The 18966-nt window shown below is 40.1% G+C and overlaps 1 protein-coding gene across 1 annotated transcript in view; it reads right to left on the reverse strand.

Moving 5' to 3' along the window:
* NEB (nebulin) overlaps positions 1-18379 on the reverse strand; it is a 223573-nt gene extending 205194 nt beyond the window's left edge. The window contains exons 1-10 of the mRNA XM_025404794.1: positions 18290-18379; positions 17603-17686; positions 17011-17075; positions 13557-13598; positions 11650-11865; positions 9408-9515; positions 8812-8916; positions 8222-8326; positions 7343-7447; positions 743-847 (exon numbers count right to left, since the gene is read on the reverse strand). Of these exons, the coding sequence (XP_025260579.1) occupies positions 743-847; positions 7343-7447; positions 8222-8326; positions 8812-8916; positions 9408-9515; positions 11650-11865; positions 13557-13598; positions 17011-17046 (822 nt within the window). The 5' untranslated portion in view covers positions 17047-17075; positions 17603-17686; positions 18290-18379. The remainder of the gene's footprint in view (positions 1-742; positions 848-7342; positions 7448-8221; positions 8327-8811; positions 8917-9407; positions 9516-11649; positions 11866-13556; positions 13599-17010; positions 17076-17602; positions 17687-18289) is intronic.
* Between the last annotated feature and the right edge of the window lie 587 nt (positions 18380-18966).

Genomic DNA, 18966 nt, shown 5'->3' on the forward strand with positions numbered 1-18966 from the left:
CTAGATACTTTACCCAGAAAATGCTTAAGACAAAAATCTTGAGGTTTCGTCAAAATTCAAGCAGAACAAACCAACACTCATCTCCACAGAGGGCAAGATAAAGTATTTAAAAGCAGCAGTATCCCAGGAGAAAGTGGCCTGATTTGGACCAATTTAAAATAGGAATTTAGCATGGGCCTATTCATCCACCGAGCATCTGTCTCTCCGCATTCCTCATCAGAGCCACATTCCTCAGAGCTAGTTTACCACCTAAATATAGGGAGACTAAGCTGTTTGCTAGGGCCTTAAAAGTTATGAGGTCCACTGCCCGCTGCTGTTAACTAAGCTATGTCTGAGACACATTCTTATTTTGCCAAGTCTGACTGATAGGATCCAACTATACAAGGTCTTCCCTGTGAATTTAAACCAGCTCTTCACGGAAGTGTGTGGTTATTTGGTGACTCTGTAGTATTATGTCATAAGTGAAAATGTCAAGTGACATTAGGACATGGCTTCTGTTTTCAAAAGGTGACTTTCACATTTATCAATTGCTGAGTCGTCCAGCTGGGTAAACATTTATTAACACAGTTCTTGACGTTTATGGATGTATTGCTTTTTGCTGTAAAGTTTTGGGGGTCATATGTAAAAATACTCTGAGTGTTTGTGTTTACTCTTCAGGCTCACCTTTAGTAACCCTCTCTGATGGTTGAAATTATTAAGCAGTGTCTTCAAGGGAGGCAATGTCCCAGCTCTATTTACTTACCTTGCTCACTTGATTGGTTACTTTCTTGGCAAATTCTATTTCTGGAGGATCGGCCAGAGGCGTAAATTGAGCTTGCTGTTCAGCGAGACCTTTTTTGTAGGCAACCTGATGAAATAAAAGACAGGGATGTATTTTAAAACGATTATGCTTTCATCTTTATTTGAAGTCTTAAATTTTAGTGTAACATGTTATAATTTGTCCTTCTAGATGTTATATATACCCTTGCTCTCAGTACTGCTAGTGATTTCTATTTCATTGAATTTTCTTCCCTCCTCCTCAGGACTCATGGCCCTAGATCTGCTTTCTTCCAGTTATTTGCATGCTCTGGTTTGCAATTGCAATTATTCTCTTAACCAGCATCTTCAACTCCCAACCCCTTGTCTTTTTATCACACTCACTTAATAAGCCCCCAGCCTTGGATCGACTCGACCATATACTTCCTCTGTTCTTTTATTTTTTGAGACGGAGTCTTGTTCTGTCACCCAGGCTGGAGTACAGTGGCTCGATCTTGGCTCACTGCAAGCTCCGCCTCCCGGGTTCATGCCATTCTCCTGCCTCAGCCTCCTGAGCAGCTGGGACTACAGGTGCCCTCCACTACACCCAGCTAATTTTTTGTATTTTTAGTAGAGACAGAGTTTCACTGTGCTAGCCAGGATGGTCTCGATCTCCTGACCTCATGTTCCACCTGCCTTGGCTTCCCAAAGTGCTGGGATTACAGGCGTGAGCCACCACACCTGGCCAACTTCCTCTGTTCTTATGCCTAGGATGCTGAATGCCACAGAAGAAAACCCACAACTTCATGGATTAGGCAATGCTAACATGATGAGTAGGGTTAAGAGGGACACAGGAAGAAGGTACAGGGTAGGGAGCCTCTGAACCCTAGCACTTAACTTGAAATCGACATGCCTGCCCAGTGGTATGTGCTGTGAACAACAGCTTGCTTGGGGCTCTGTGCCCTATGACCCTATGGTATACAAATGCCATTTTGTCTTCAAGGAAACTTTCACAGCCCATTATGTGTCTCTGGTTAGTCCCTACTCTCAGCAGCCAGTCTAAAACCCCAACACTGTCCTTAAGCCCACAATCAACTCCACCTTACTCTCAGCTTCCTCTTTCATAGAGGAAAGAAACGCTACACACTTATCTTCCCCATATTCATCCCTGCCTCTCCAAGCCCTGCCCTGGCTCAGAGCAGAAACATCCCTCAGCGGGAATGACTCCTGTACCCAGGGTGCTTCCCCTTCCAGCACATCCTTTGCACCCAGCTCTCTGTCATCCCTCCTCTTTCTCACAACCCAACCTCTCCTTCTTCATTAGCTCCTTCCCTTCAGCCTATAAAAGACTTCCATCACCTTAAAATAAGTATGGTGCCCACAAATCATGCATATCCTTCTCTCTTGCCATCCTTTCTTTCTTCATTACTGACTCCTCTGGTTTTTTCTTCTCCAGACTTGGCCCCTGCTTCCAAAAATGCAGAACTATTCATAGATCCCCAGACACATGAAGCCCTCAGATGCTTCAGGGCCTTGTACCTGCTGTTCCCTCTCCCCATCTGTCTGCAAACCGCTGTTTCCTCTCCATGGCTCAGGACAAGCATGACTCCCCTCCCAAGCTTTCTCTGACTCCTGAGCCAGATGCGATGACCTTCTCCTGGGATCTCACTCAACTTGGCCATTACCTCCTTTAAAGGGGTCATCATATGACACTGTAATTTGTTGTCTACATGTCTCTTTCCTCTTGACTGTGAGCTCTGGGATGGCAAAAAAGATGTCCTATCCTTGGGAACCCTCGTGGCCTGCATAGTACCTAGCTAGAGCAAGAGTCAATGATTGACATCTCAATGTGTGTCTTACACACTGAGGCCATGGGGGAATGTCTCAAGAGGAGAATTATCTTTCTAATCTTCCATGATGCAACTGTGAGATTTCTATGATTATTTTCCCTTCCCCATGGCAGTATTCTTATTTATCAAGTAAGGCAGTTGAATAATCCCAAGGTCCCAATCATCTTTATACTTTAACCAAGTCTAACTATATCTTATCCCAATAATATCTACCGAGGGCCTATAACAAAAGCTTTCATGGACAGCAGATCAATTGGGATACAAAAGACAGATTTTGAAATGTATTTACACAAATTCCACAAACAAGCCTGGCTTAATTTCCTTTAAATAAGTTAAACAAGGCACGGTGACTCACGCCTGTAATCCCAGCACTTTGGGAGGCAAAAGCGGATGAATTGCTCAAAGGTTCAAGACCAGCCAGAGCAATATGGTGAAACCCTGTATCTGCCAAAAATACAAAAATTAGCTGGGTGTGGTGGTGCACACCTGTAGTCCCAGCTACTTGGGAGGCTGAAGCGAGAGGATCGCTTGAGCCTGGGAGGCGGAGGTTATAATAAACCAAGATTGCATCACTGCACTTCACCCTGAGTGACAGAGTGAGACCCTGTCTCAAAACAAAAACAAAACAAAACAAAAAACCAAACCAAACAAAAACACAGACTGAAGACTATTTTAGGCATAGGACCACAGAATTTTTCATGGTTAGTTAAGTCCTTAGGAAAAAAGCAACACTTGAACAGGAGAAATGCTTATTAAGTAGAACATCCTGCCAAGAAGTTTCAGACAAATCAGATCTAGAAGTCCTAATTTCTTAGGAACCTTCTTCAGAATTCTGTTTAGTTAGAATTCTGCTGTTACAGAGAATGATCTGATTTTTTAAAAAAGTAAAAAAAAAAAAAAAAAAAAGAGTTCAGTATTGTGCATCAGCTTAAAGACTCTTAGTGTATGCAAAGTACTTTGTCTCTACTTAGGTAATAAGTAAAACATGATAAGTAGATTAAGAAGGACACAGGAAGAAGGTACAGGAGAGGTAGCAACAGCCTCTAAACCCAAGCCCTTAGCCAGAAATCTACGCGCCTACCCAGTGGTACATTCTGCAAACAACAGTTTGCTTATGGCTCTGTGCCCAATAATTGTAGAAGTTCACAGTGCTGACAACAGTATTAATAGGCGTGTCAGTAATCTGATACTGAGTGCATACTTGGTCTGCAATAAAAATAAAAGCTATGCCTTAACTGCCACATCTTTTTGAGGAATAGCATGGAAGACTTTACTTCGTTATTGCATGTTCTCTTTCATTACATCTTCTACTGTAATTGCTCAAAACATGTGGCCAACTTTCATTGTTCGAAGTCCATAGCATTAGAATGGTATGAAGGTAACCTTTCATCTCTCCATTTGATAGATGAAGCGAGAGAGGAGATTAAGTGTCTTCTTGGAAACCTCTCCCAGGCTTACATGACATGGCATTTCCTGGTTCCTCTTCAACTTCGCTGTTTGTTCCCTCATCCTTTTGCTGGCTCCTGTTCAGTCCCAAGTGTGGGTGTCCTCCAAAACTCTGCCCTTGGCCATGCACTCTTCTGCTTTCTTCATAGATGTTCATGTCTTTGGCTATCACTTTGTTCTCATGACTCTCAAATATTAATTTCTTGCCCTAGTCTCACACCTGAGCAATGGTACTTTCTAATTTATCCATAGCATGCCTTGATCTGAAGGGTCCTTCAATCATCTCAACTCCATTTCTCTTTCCATTAATGCATCTTTATCAGCTGTTGCCCTACTCACCCGGACCACCAGTCTACAGTCAGAAGTTCCTCTAGGGCTTCTTTCTGTCCTTTGGCTCCAATATCCAATGCCATGTATGCTTATTAATACTTATTACCCTCAGATTCCTTTCTTCCTCTCCTTTGCCCTAATTATTACTAAAATAGATTTCTCCAAATTACTCAGTTTTTCCTGTATTTCCTTTTTTTTTTTTGAGACGGAGTCTCGCTCTGTCACCCAGGCTGGAGTGCAGTGGCCGGATCTCAGCTCACTGCAAGCTCCGCCTCCCGGGTTCACGCCATTCTCCGGCCTCAGCCTCCCAAGTAGCTGGGACTACAGGCGCCCGCCACCTCGCCCGGCTAGTTTTTTTTTTTTTTGTATTTAATAGAGACGGGGTTTCACCGTGTTAGCCAGGATGGTCTCGATCTCCTGACCTCGTGATCCGCCCGTCTCGGCCTCCCAAAGTGCTGGGATTACAGGCTTGAGCCACCGCGCCCGGCCTCCTGTATTTCCTAATCTCAATCTATCATATTGCTCATCAAAATTACTCCAGATTCTATTTTTATCATGCTATTTTCTGCTCCAAAATCTTATGCTGCCTCTTATTTCTTACCATTCCATGTGGAAGCAATTTTGTCTGCCTTTCAAGGTCCTGCTGCCAGCATTCTCACAAGTGCCCTCCAAATGAGGCACTCACGTCATTCACTTTCCTTGTCCCTTAAAACTCAGACCTCATTTTACCTGTGTCCCTTTGTTCGAGTGCTCCCTCTACTCGAAATGCCTTTCTTCTTCATCACCACCCATGCCCTCGGGACCACCACCTCCACATGGCCTTCTCTGATTACTCACACATGTTCTGTCTGTCTTGTAGCAAGTATTAGACTGTTGTTCCATTTTTTACTTTTTTCTTGCTTGATATATCATACTTTTATTTTATCAACCTGATTATAAATTCTCAGAGGAAAGGATGAAAACTGCTTGTAGTACTTTTCTATCCTGCCAGGTGTGCATGCATAATAGACTTTCAATAAATTACTGTTGATCACTTGATAACAGCCATGCAACAATATTGTGAATCTGTGAGATACAGAATCAGAAAGCTAATCTTGAAAGAGAAGCAAGAAGTACTCACACATTAAAATTGGTACCATGTGCTAGATGACTTCAAAGTTTTGTTATACCTTCTCTATTTCCTAACTTACCAATGAAAGGATAGGAGTGTATCTGTATTATATTTTAGCCAATTACATGGAAAGTGAAATAGAAAAGATGTCCACTAAACTTGCAGGTGATATTAAGAGGGTGGCATTAAAAATTAGACCTCAAAAATCGGAGACACCAACAAATTGGTATGTATAATTTTGGTTCATGGCAAGATCAGACCCTAGATTCCATTAGAAGTAAATCCCAATCAGTTTACTAAGTCCAAATTGAGTATAAGAGGTTCCAGGGAGGCCGGGCGTTGGGGCTCACGCCTGTAATCCCAGGACTTTGGGAGGCCAAGGCGGGCGGATCACGAGGTCAGGAGATCGAGACCATCCTGGCTAACACAGTGAAACCCTGTCTCTACTAAAAATACAAAAAAATTAGCCGGGCGTGGTGGCGGGCACCTGTAGTCCCAGCTACTCCGGAGGCTGAGGCAGGAGAATGGCGTGAACCCGGGAGGCGGAGCTTGCAGTGAGCTGAGATTGCACCACTGCACTCCAGCCTGGGCGACAGAGCAAGACTGCGTCTCAAAAAAATAAATAAATAAATAAATAAAGAGGTTCCAGGGATCTAACTGACAATTGAATGTCAAATAACTTGTCACTTTATAATGCAGTGCTCTGCTGAAGACTGGAGTTGCGGTCTGGATTTTCAACATGGCCTCCCCGCAAATCCAATGGTCATGTAAGAAAGTACCTCAAAATAAGGGAGAGTGCTAGGCCCAAGTGGGTCCCTCTGCTGCTGCTGCTGCTGCTGCTGGTTTCAAGCCTAAGGACTCTAGTAAGCCTTTTAAGTTCCTCTAACATACGGTTTTCAAGGTCTAGGATACGAAAATTCTGGCAAGTGGGATCACTGATTTTTCACTAACTGAAGTATCTTCTGATAGCAAGAGCTCTTTGTGGGATAACTATACAAATGTGTTTGTGGTTTGTTTGGGTGTTGTTAGTGTTGTCATTGTTTGTTTGTTTTTAAGACGGGGGTCTCACTGTTGCCCAGGCTGGAGTGCAGTGGCTTGATCATAGCTCACTGCAGCCTCGACCTCCTGGGTTCAAGTGATCCTCCTACCTCAGCCTCCTGAGTAGCTGAGACTGCAGGCATACACCCCTACAATTGGCTAGTTTTTAAAAAATATATTTTGTAGAGATGGGGTCTTGCTTTGCTGCCCAGGCTGATCTCAGACTCCTGGCTTCAAGCAATCCTCCCTGCTTGACCTCCCAAACTGCTGGGATTACAGGGGTGAGTCACCACACACAGCCACAAATATGTTTTAAGAAGTGCACTAGTCAGGTCCCACACACAGAAAAAGGGAGACATACCACAATTTGGACTTGATGATTAGGACAGCAAGGCACAACCCTTCCATAACATTGCTTACTTAATAGATTTGGGAAGGTGGCTATGATTACAATAGGTTTTTAAAAATTGCCACTCTGTTGTCACGGAACAACTTCAACCAGAGCCAAGGGGAAAGAAGAACTCATGCTCCAGTGGGAAGAATACTGGTCTTGAGCTCACAAGCCTAGGCTCTGCCACTAACTAATGTGACCCCAGATTCAGGTTTGCCACCTGTAAGAAGAGGAAATTGGACTAGATTAAATAATATAAAGTATAAATTATATCTAATCTAAATGAGACATTGTACATTATAATAATTCTAGATGTACTCCTCTGAAATACAGCATGTAGCCTCTTATAAAGAAGAGTTGCAGTGAACATCTGGCCAGAAAATGGAATTCAAGTTCCCCTGACTCTGCACACCTAAATGGTGCCACTTGCATTTCACTTACATCACTGAGAGCTTTCTGGGCCTGGGCAACTCTCCTCAGTTCTGGGCTGTCATTGTAGGGGTAAAACAAAGTTTTGTCTGCTTCCCAGTCTTCAGTGTACAGTTTCTAAAACAAAAAAAAAAAAGAAAAGTTAGGAGGAAGTAGGGTCACATTTACACAAAATGCAGTTTTGAATTCATCCATCAATGACCTAAAGAACCAAGGGCAAGGTGAGAGCAAAGGTAAATGAAATTCACAGATAACTTCCCCCTTTCTATCCAACCCAAGTCATTTTTACTGATAGCATGCCCTGTTTTTTCTTATTTTCAGGGGGGCAGATGTGTCTGATTTTGTTTCATCTCTTCTCTGTGACTCGACCTGTCTTGTTGTTGTTGTTGTTGTTGTTGTTGTTTTTGACATTATTTGTCATTGTTTATCAATAGCACTTACAAGTGCTAACACAATGTAAGGAGCCAGGAAGCACTTCACGTAGTTCAGGGCAATATAGGACACTTGCAAGTTGGGTCACAAAATAAACCTCTAGTTAGAGTTAATAGCCAGGGACATCTAAAGTATAGCACAGGGTCTAAAGACAATTTTGAGATATTACTTTATGGCTCTCTCAGCTGGTTCTCCACAGCACCTTTATTTTCCACAGACACTCCCCTCTGCCCCCAGGTTGCTCAGGTTCCCAAGTGACCTTCTCCCCACTCTGCCTAGGAGTTTTTCTCTCAGTTCCTTTTTGCCAAGCCCTACCCCTACAGTCTCATATGTCTCAAGGCTACTCATAAAAAGATTGGGAAATTGTATTCCAGATGATCAAGAGTTCACCAAGTATTACATGAAGTATATGATGGGATGACACAGGAAGATAGAAGTGGGGATGGAGCAGGCCCTTACCTTGCTGAACATGGCGGTGTTCTTAACGGCCTGGACAAGTTCAGGGGCATCAGGAGGAAGCAGGTACTTATCCTTGGTGTCTTCCCAGTTCTGCTTGTATAAAACCTAGACAGAAGGAGCAGAGGACCTGTGGCTTGAGATCTCATCCAAAGGCATGAGGATTTAAACAACAAAGGGAGACTCCTGAAGGCGTCCTTGCTCAAAGGCTGCCATCGTGTTACTAGGAAAACATTGACCATGCCAACGTCCTATACTACTTTTCCTACAAGAGTCAGCTTTTGATTGAAAATGCTAATCCCTTTCAATTAAAAATTTAGCTCCTCAGCTTCTTTGGTGACACTGGGACTCCATGCAGCAACAGCCTGGAGCCGAGTCACAGCTGCCTCTTTGGGCAGGGGGACTCTTCCATCCACCCATAGGTTCTACAGGCCACTCATCTGTGCAGCCTTCTTGATGAATACAGGTATTGAATTCACACTGCCCATGAGGCTGGTGAGCAGGATCAGGCCTGTTCAATTTTCTCCTCTAAGACAATGCAGAGGTGATGCACATGCTACTGAGTACCCCAGCCATCCATATCATTGGCTTACCTTACTGACTTGCTGCGACACTTTCTTTGCATGTTCAATATCCTTTGCTTTTTCGTCTACGTGACAGATAGTCTTAGCAACATCACCATCTATTCGATACTTAACCTGCTCAAATAATGCACAGTCAGAGTTCACGACAGTCATGAACATGTGAGTATATTAAGGAATTTCTTATAACCACAAAGCATTACCCCAGTGACTCTAGGTCTGCATCACAAAGCATAGTTTCTGCATTTTAGCTGGAAAACTGTGATCTTCAAAGGAGCACCTGCACTTACAGATTGTCTGCTTTCCTGGCTGGATCTCCAGCCTGCTGCTTCTTGGCCTTACTGTGCTACAGTATAGAGAACCACAGTGAGTTGGAGCTTCCATCTCATAGTCTCCTGTTAAGCTAAATTGCTAAACCAAGCTTTTAGAAGTTTCTTTGGGTTCACATTTACAGCAACATGATCTATGGTTCATGCTTTTCTAGATTTGTGAACTAACTCATGGTAATTCAACTCCTCATTCTCATAGCACATATTTAGAGCCCACAATTCCCAGCAGTAGGTTTATTTTGAAATGTCCCTGTCCTTTATTTCAGCAATACAGCCCACCTCACTGAGTTGATCTTGTACTTTTTTGATTCTGCGAAGTTCTGGGGTATCTGTTGTACTGGCGTATGGCCGTCCTTTTGTTTTCTCAAATTTCTCCTTGTATTTATTCTGAAAAGGATATCAGATATTAGCCTAACAAGACAGCAGCGAAAATTTCAAGCAACATACTTACCCCATCTGATTAAAAAAATCCTTCAAGTTATAACAATTATCAATTGTAATAGCTTTCTTTTTGTCCCCTACCCTGACTCTCAGCAAAAACTAAAATAGATTTGATAATTGCTTCTCCTAAACATAGTTGGATCTTGGAGACAATACAAATTTATTATAGACTATTGTCTTGGAAATACCCTAAAATGATTCTTTCAATCCTTTTTGTCTGAATGCATGTATAAAAAGCCTAAACCTCAATTATTTTAGAAAATAAATATAGAAGTTGAGTTAATTTTGAAAAGATTTGATTGCTAATACAATGCAAAAATATTCAATTCAGAAGTTGCAGCTAAACTTCAGTAGTTACGATAGCTGAGACACCAGCTGAATTAATGGCAGGTCTGAATTATATTCTGTAAATTTAGGAATGTGATTTTATTATTTCTGCTGAATACACAATGAATTCTTGCTTTAATGATAATGTGCACAATTTACCATTATAAATGTTTTGGGAGTACTCTTGAGTGGAGTAGTCAACAATCTAAATTATACTATTGATTTGGTTACTAACCACTTAAAAACTATTACAGACCTTTGCTGACATTCTGTTCAGAACATCAGAAATTCTAGGTTCATAGGATCTGAATTAATAAGAATTTATGGCAATATATTGACAAAAAATTCTATCTTTGCTGAATACTGAAGCACTAAAGAAGGTAAGAAAATCTCGTTTCTAGAAACCTGTCTTAGATTATTCAAGGCTCTGAACTAGGAATTTACCAAATAGTGAGCTGCTATCATTTAACCAAAAGTGAATATGTATTGCTTAACCTCAATAGGATGCTTTTGACATAAACTTTAGTCTTATATGCTCCAATATTCTCTTAAGCTATATTTCATTTTTTTAAGCCTCCAGAGGACATTCAATCAAGCCACCCAGTGAGACCTCAGCACATCATAAACAATCAACAAATTAAACCCATTGAAATGTGTCTGAATCTGCTGCCAGTCAGTGTAACTTACAGAACTGTACATGGGAATTTAAAGATCAGGGACGATTGAGAGCAGTGATTCTCAACCTGGGCGCACAGTAGAATCATCTGGGCAGCTTTTAAAAATCCTTTTTTACAGGGCTGGGCATAGTGGCTCATGCCTATAATTCTAAAGTTTTGTGGGGCCAAGGTGGGAGGATCACCTGTGGCTAGTTTACGACCACCCTGGACAACATAGCAAGACCCTGTCTCTATGAAAAAACAAATTAGGAGATCCTACAAAAAAATTTTTTTGCTAATTAGCCAGACATGGTGGCATGAACCTGTAGTCCTAGCTACTAGGGAGGCTGAGGTAGGAGGAATTGCTTCAGCCCAGGGGTCTGGGGCTGAAGTGAGCTATGATCAAGCTACTGCTTGATCTAGACTGGGCTACAGAGAAAGAGTCTGTTTCTTTAAAAAAAAAAAAAAAAACTTTGTGCACAGGCCCAACTCTGAACCAATTAAACTAGAATGGCCCGAGCATCGTTAGTTTTAAAACTCCCAGGGGGTTCCAGTGTGCAGCCATGGTTAATAACCACTGTTCTAAAGTAGAGCCAAACATTCAGAGCCTCAATTTCAAATGAGTTCTTAGTCTGATCTTGGATTTTTAACATAAATGTTCTTCTTCACTTTATACCTCTTTACATATACCTTTTTATATGCTGTTAGCTAGTCTACTAAGAAGCTCTTCTGCTGACATTGTTTAAATATGTTATGTAGCTTCCATGAACTGGCCTAAATTAAATCTGTATTTATGATTTCATTATTCTAGATTGGCTAATTAATACTGATTAAATACCAATAAATGCTTTATGATTGGCCTTATGCTTATTTTGCAGGAATGATTTCAATAAGAATGCTTTCTTATGCCGCAATGATATAAATGAACGACATAAAAGGAAAATTCAACAGTCACAAGAGCCTATATTTTGCAAAATAAGTTTTTGTTTCATACAAGTTTGAGAAATAAAATCCAGCCAGCCTCCAAAACAGAGTGGGCTGAGATCAGTAATTTCTTAATAATCAAACGAGGTTAACAGAAATTGTTTGAAACTTACTGGGCTAAAAAGATCCTGCATTTTCTGACTGTGTGCAATGTAGGGGGTCATGAACTTTGAAGGATCCACTTTCTTCCGGATGACCTTCCTCCTCTCCACCGGCTTTGCTGGTGCCGGCTGTGCCAGTGCTGGCTGTGCCAGAGCTGGTTTGGAAGTTTCCGATTGCTCATAGTCAGACGTCCCTGTCGTTGTAGTCTCATAAATTTCTGTTATTGTCTGAAAATTTGATATTCAACATTGTTGTGAAAGTAAAAACTGTGCTACTGTGATCTCAGTATGTATTATTTTAACTCCAAATCAGATTTACATGCCTGATGTTACCTCTCCATATCTAAAGTAAGCCAAAGCAGGAAACGGCACACTATAGCCATATGAAGGCACATTATGTTACATAAATCTGCATGCTGATTGTCGGGATTGTGTGGAATAAAAAGTTTACTCCTTATTACTTTGCAATATTGCCTTAAGTTTGCGTTTGCAGAAAGACAATCAAATACTTCAAAGTAGGGGGAAAAATCAGCAATAAACTTTTTTTTTTTTTTAAACAGTTAAAAATCTTAAGTTGTCTGGGTAAGTAAAAGCAAACTTGAGGTTGGGGAACAAAAGGTTAAGATAATCAAACAAAGCTCAAATTATCGACTTTGATATTAACTTGTAAGTGACTAAGGGAAAATTGGTCGTTTGTTCCATAGGGATTTAGGCATTCTCCACTGTAGATAGGAGACAAAGAATAATGAACTTTAAAAAAAAAAATGAATCGCATCAATATTATAAGAGATTTTCATTCCCTTGGCTTAGTCAGTTAATTAATGTGAACTGGAGTGCCATTTACACTAATAAATGCTTAGGTGGACAAGAATAATGATGACAACACAATGGGCTAATTATCCTCACAACAGTCCTATCTATGCAGTAGGTGAGAAATTACTATTTCTTACAGCAGGCTATAGTGGAAGATACTAAGACCCCAAGTTTGGGTCTAGTCCAAGGTTAAAAATAATGTGTGTAAGAAAAAAAGGTAAGCAGCCAATCTTCAATCCATTTCACAGTATCCTTCCCTTCAGAGCTAATATCATCTGTACCAAAGAATTCTAGCATCAATTATGAAAAGAACCTAGTAAGGAAATTGTACATTTATAAAAACCCCCTCTAGTGTTGCCATATCATTGCTAATAGGTTGTTTTCTGCCCATGATTACTAAGGCATGGTTGACTGTGAGAAACTAACCAAATTACAGCATCTACAGACGTTAGTTTTCATGCAGTCACAGGTTCTCTGAACAAGCTTCAGGATTAAGCATCCATATCACTGTTTGTCATGCTCAAAGAGAAACAGCTGCATGCAGAAACTAAAGCGTGAGAAAGGTATTTCACCTTGGGAAAAAAAAAAGAGCTTGAACTTGAAATAGTTATGGTAATAGCTTATTTAGAATTCCTAATGTGCTAAAATCTGAGTAGCATTTCAATGCATCATCAGGGACGAAGCCTTGGAGGCACCATCCCTGGTGGCAGAGATGGTGACCTACAAGTTACAACTCTACACAATAAAACTGCTTGTCCCTATGCCAATCACAAAGCCAAGGCCATCCCTCCTGCCGCTGTTGGAGAATGGTGATAGCCACGGACATTATTATAATTAGCATCACCTACACAAAAATATCCCACAGGAGCAACAGGGAGAACCACCCCCTGCCATCTCGGGCTTGTGGAATAGGAAAAAAAGGTGAAATAATCCATCAAACAGGTAATGTTTGTGCTTTCACACCAGCTTCTGGGCACAGGTAGGTGAGTGATCCTCTGTCCGATAATCCCTTTTGCCGTCTTTGTGGCCCTGGGAGTATGAGAAAGGAGAAAGCTCTTCCTGCTTTAATGAGAATGCAGGTTATGCAGCTGTGGGCTGGGCCTTACCTCTCCCGGCACCTCTTCATAAACCACTTCTTCCGTGTAGTACTGTAAATAGAGCACAAAGGCGTTGGCAAGAGAACCAAAGCAGAAACCACCTCTCCTGCACCTCAGTTGAACCACTTAGGTGACTGCACTCGCTCGGTTGATTTGGAATGTCTGTGGGAAAGGGGTAGGTGAAGGAGCCTGTTCATAGTTTGGAACCCATCTTCACTTTGTAATACTTCAGGAAAGCTAAAGTGAATGCCATCCAAATGGACAAAGAGATGCAGAGGGCTGAGAAAAGTGTATGAGGCTGTTTTTTAATCAAGAGAAGCTATTTTACTTTACTGGGACATGGAAATTTGTTTTTATGGTCGCCAAGATAGAATTTGCTGAGAAGAGAATACAATAAGAAGATTCTGAGTGTGTGGGTTGGGCAGAGAGGAACTGTGATAAAACTCACTGTTTGCAAACTAACAGTAAACTAAAACGGAAACTCGAGTGTGAATACATTTTTAAATGGATTGCATCATGGAAATAATAAGATCCCAAAGTATATCCACATCTCAATTATTCCTATACCCTCCTGATTGGTAAGTAATAAGTTTCTTCTGGAGTGATGCGTGAGTCCCTTTCAATAGTGTGATTGTCCTAAACAGAGTGGTGCTAATATGAAAATTGGTAAATGCTAGGGAATGAAGGGGAAAATGAGAAGATTCCTCATCACGAAGTGTGGGAAAGGTAGGCTGCAATTTGCCATAGTGGCTCTGAGGTCATCATGGCCTGCATGACGGATCTGCAGCCTGGATCTAAAACTGAGTCTACTTTTGTTCTACTTCTGACATCACCAGCAATAAATAGATGCAGAAAGGAACTGGTTGACATTTGGTTTCAGATGTGTAAGGAGAGAGGAATCCTGTCCTTAGCTTCACCCTGCTCTGTAGGGTGAACAGAAGGAGAGGCTTGTTTAGGCCAAGCACGTGAGGAAAGGAATAAAGATGAAACACTTGGCTCATTTCTTAGTTTAAAAAAAAAAATGGATATATAACACTTTATGCTTCATTTTTCTTATCTTTGACACCAAAACATACAGCACTCAAGGGAAGGGAAAACATTAAGATGCAAAATTTCCCTCAATGGCCTGCATTCTTGGTTCAGTGAAGTGTCATCAGATTACTTAACCATTGTCAATAGGCCGCCTAAAACTTGCCTAATGTTCCTCATTCTTGTGCTTTCGTTACTCTTGAGCTATTGTTTTAATTTAAAATCTAATTCTGCCTGTATGTCGTTACACATAGCAACAAAAATCACAAGCACTGACAGGACAGAGATTTGCTTTTTTACAGTTGTGACTTTCAGCACATGAGAAATATCATTTGGACACTCTAGAAAATATTGTTTGATGCTGATGCCACATAGAGTCACTCCTCCGGTCACACAAAACATCAGTGGCTTCAGAAGAAATACTAAAATAAAATGGAAGATTCACAACTATTTTGGATTTTCTCAGCATCCAAGTGTAAAAGCAGCTCCTTGGAAACCATTCAATTTTACCTTTGCTGGGCTCTCACCATTGGTAAATCCATCTTAGAAATACGCTTATAAAAGAGGCAACATTATTTAAGTAGTTGGCGTTAACTTGTATGCCAAATCTCGCTCTTTTTTTAGAGCTGTGCCACTAATTAGATAGTACATCCTTGCTTCTTTCTCTTTCTTTCCAAGTTTAAGTTGGAGTAGAGAGAACAGTAAAACTTTATTTCAATGTCCAAGATCCCAAGGAGATATATTTTTAAAGCCAATTCTTCTCTGTTTTCTGCATATTTTTAAAGCTAGTTCCTCTCTGTTTTCTAAAATCTTCCCTGGCCATTTTTTAGAATTCTCCACCCTCCTATGCTCATAATCTTTTTTGAGGTCAAAGAGATCTCAGTTCAATACTTTCTGGCAGGCAGTCTATTCATTTATCACCTGCTGGTTAGACCCAGAAGCTGTAATGGGAACAAAATGGTAGGGATGAGATGTCTAAAAATAGCCCCCTCCTTTTTTATGACATCTAGTTGAATCAATCAAGTCTAGCACTAAGGACAATTTCCAGTAGCAAAGGTACACAATTATTTTAAGAAAGACAAGGAATATTTAAGTTGGAGAATAAAAACTGTTACTGGCATTATTATAATAGGGAAGACAATTTAATTAATAATTATATTAGTGTTTGATAATGATATTTCTGACCCTTAGGTACATAAGTAAAATGCACACTAGTGATGATATCAGCATGAAAGATGTGGTCATCAGCATTTAAGCCAGAGAGGTTGAATGTTACATTGTATGAGATTCATTCTATTTTTTCCCTCATATCCTTCAGTAATAAAAGTAATTTTATTTGTAGAATAAATAAAATTTTCTTCATCTAAATATAGACTGGTCACTAAAATAATTTTCCAAAGACTAATTTTGGTACTGCCACCTAAAATTTGGTTCTAGGTAGCTCTTACAGTTAATTTCAGTCTTATTAAAAAGCACAGATTTTCAAAACTGCCTCCAAGTGCCTTAAGCATTTGGAGATTTTCATGTGTTTACATCATCATCAATTGGTAATTACTAAGCACATTCAGATTCATGGCACTGTATTTATGTGCATTATAGTTCCAAGCCTTTAGGTTTTATTTCTAGAATGTGAAGCTAAAGGCAAGAGGCGATGAGGAAAAACTGTAAGATGATAAAACCAAAAGGATATAAAATAAATGATTAACAGCTTTGTAAAATGTGTTAGATGTCCACCAATAATTGAAAGGAAAATTTTCAAGATACCCACTATAGTCTTTGTTCTTATTCAAAATTCAAAAGCAAAAGCTAGTCTTGTTCACTTAGGTAAGTACAATGAAGTTGGTGGGAAGGTATGGCTCCAACTATCACTGTGAGCTTCATACCTTTATTTATATTTGCGTGTATGTGTGTGTCTGTGCACATGTGTATGTATTATGTATAAGTTTCACATATGCATATAATTTCATACATATGATTATTCTGAATATCTAAACCATGTTTCCCTATAGATGATTAGCTAGTTGAAGCAAAGAATAAGGAGTAGATCTTTTCCTCTATTGCTACGCAGACACTAAGAGACAGAGTTCCGTTTTCAGAACTTTCTCTTCATCTCTGTCCCTTTGAACATCGGGGTTGGGAACTGGGGAAGAAAGTAGTTTTAGAAGACGAATTCAAACCTGCCTTTACTTCAACTTGGTTTTTGAGAGCTTAAAGAAAAGCAAAAGTGGGAAACAGTGATATTTCCTTTCAATTCTAAATCCCACGTAATTATAGTGAAACTGAACATAAAATATTCCCTTCTTATGCTTTAAATGAGGACTCTTTGTGAAGTTATAATAGACAATGTATTTTTCAAATGATTAATTCACCTGCATGGCTTTGACTGTCACTACATAAAATAGTTTGCTGTCAGTGTTTTTTTTTTAAATCTTACCTCCACCACCTCCTCATATTCTTCGTCATCTGCCATTTTTCCAGAGTAGTAGTGGCACCTACAAACTTTTCATATTCCACACAAATGAAAACATGTTAGAGTCTATTCCCAGCACATAAATTATCTTATGACATCATAAAAATAGAATTTGAAGCTAAACTATTGTACAAATTCACATATTGTTGCAGGCTAAAGGAGAAGACATTTAAAATACAAGTATAAACAGCAGAAGCTTCAAATTTCTTTCTCTTTATTCCTTCAGTGTTGGGAATTGCTACTTCTACATAATCAGTTTAGTTAAAATTGTAAAAGGAAATTGAGGTAAGGAAGTGAGAGAGTTTGGACTCGGGGAACAGAGAATTTAAACTTCCAAACACTTAGAGAAAAGACATTTTTCCAGCAAAAAATTTAGTGAAAGAAGGCCAGCTTGGGTTTCAGAAGAAGCTGAAATTTTTCCCCAGCACCAAAATTCTAAGAGGGCTGACTTAGTTTTCTATATTGCCCTGATCCACTGTTTGCTGTATATCTTAGGCTTCAAATTGGAACCCATAAGAGTACATCTGTCAACAAATTTTAAAAGAAAAAAAGAAACCTCAAGGCAATGGAGTTATTTTCTTCCCGAACACCATCGGCTTATACAGACTTTTTCTTTAGTTTCTGTAGCTGTCGTTTAAACCTGAAAAATAACAAAGTTGTAAAGCATTGACTGAAGTACATATAGGATTGTCAGTCCTTAGCCTAAGCTTCTAATGCAGAAAATAGTGAAAGGATCTCTCAAGGCCTCTATAGGTTGATGCCAGAGAGTCAGACTCTTGATATGAAGTGGATGATGAGTCAGAACAGCTGTCCCTTCATCCAAAGATGTTTGCCATGTAAACCAATACCCTGCAGTGGCTGGTTTTGTTAAGCTAGCGAAACTGCCACTCCTCGGGCAAATGAAGCCCAGTAGAACAGGATAAATATAGGAACGCAGAGCAATGTATCTTCTTTTTCATACTAATATATTTAGGGAAAAATATCGAAGTCAAAAAAAACGTTAGACAAGACAGCCGATTCACTTGAGCAATAAATTGGTTAGCAAAGGACTTGACTCTAATCGCACACTGTACATAGCAGATATTAGTAGGGCCTTAGTAGGGCAATGGGGTTAGACTCTCCTAGCCACATTCCTACCACTAATTTCCTCAGTTATGGCCCAAGCCTTTGAAAAACACTTCAAGGGAAGTTGTGGAACATCTCCTGAAAGAGTATTACAGAAAAAGTCATAAACTGGCCTTACCTTCAATCTACCAAATAAATTTCCTCAGCAGCAAATCCTCTCCCAACTCTCCCCTCCTGAGAACCCCAGGCAAAAGCCAGCGTGATGCCTGGGCTCCGAATTATCATGTGGCAAGAGCGACCAATCAGATCCTGAGTTGCTCAAATTTCAGAAGCTAAATTTACCAAGTGATCTTCTGAAAACCACCTGTTCATCAATTCCACTAAAGGATAAAGGGTAACAAATTGCTTGCTTAGAACTATTCAAATGGAATCAAATTTTACCTAACTTCCAGCCTATGCAGTTCAATTTTAGGTTGAATTTCCCATTTACTGAGACCCCATTCAACGTCATAATCATGCAAAAGAATTTAGTAGAAAATAAGCATGACTTTGAGAGGCTTTGACCCTTCCGTGACTCTTTTCTTCATGTCATTTGTCCAGTCATGGTGGTGAATGTACTCACCCTGGTAAGGTTCACCAGGTGAGCTACAGGTAAGTTACTGGTGTTAGTGTGAAAGAAACTAAGGAATAAGACCCAGTAAACATCAAGTTGGCAAAAGCAATTTTTAAAAATGTGATGAGTGAAGTTAAAGGTGAAAATATTTGACGATGGCACTAGATAAGATATCCATAGGGTGTAATTAGAAAGATTAGACCCCATCATTTTTCTGTTACTAAACCAGGAGGGTATACCCA

Source organism: Theropithecus gelada, chromosome 12 (genome assembly GCF_003255815.1).
Source record: "Theropithecus gelada isolate Dixy chromosome 12, Tgel_1.0, whole genome shotgun sequence".
NCBI classification, from domain to species: Eukaryota; Metazoa; Chordata; class Mammalia; order Primates; family Cercopithecidae; genus Theropithecus; species Theropithecus gelada.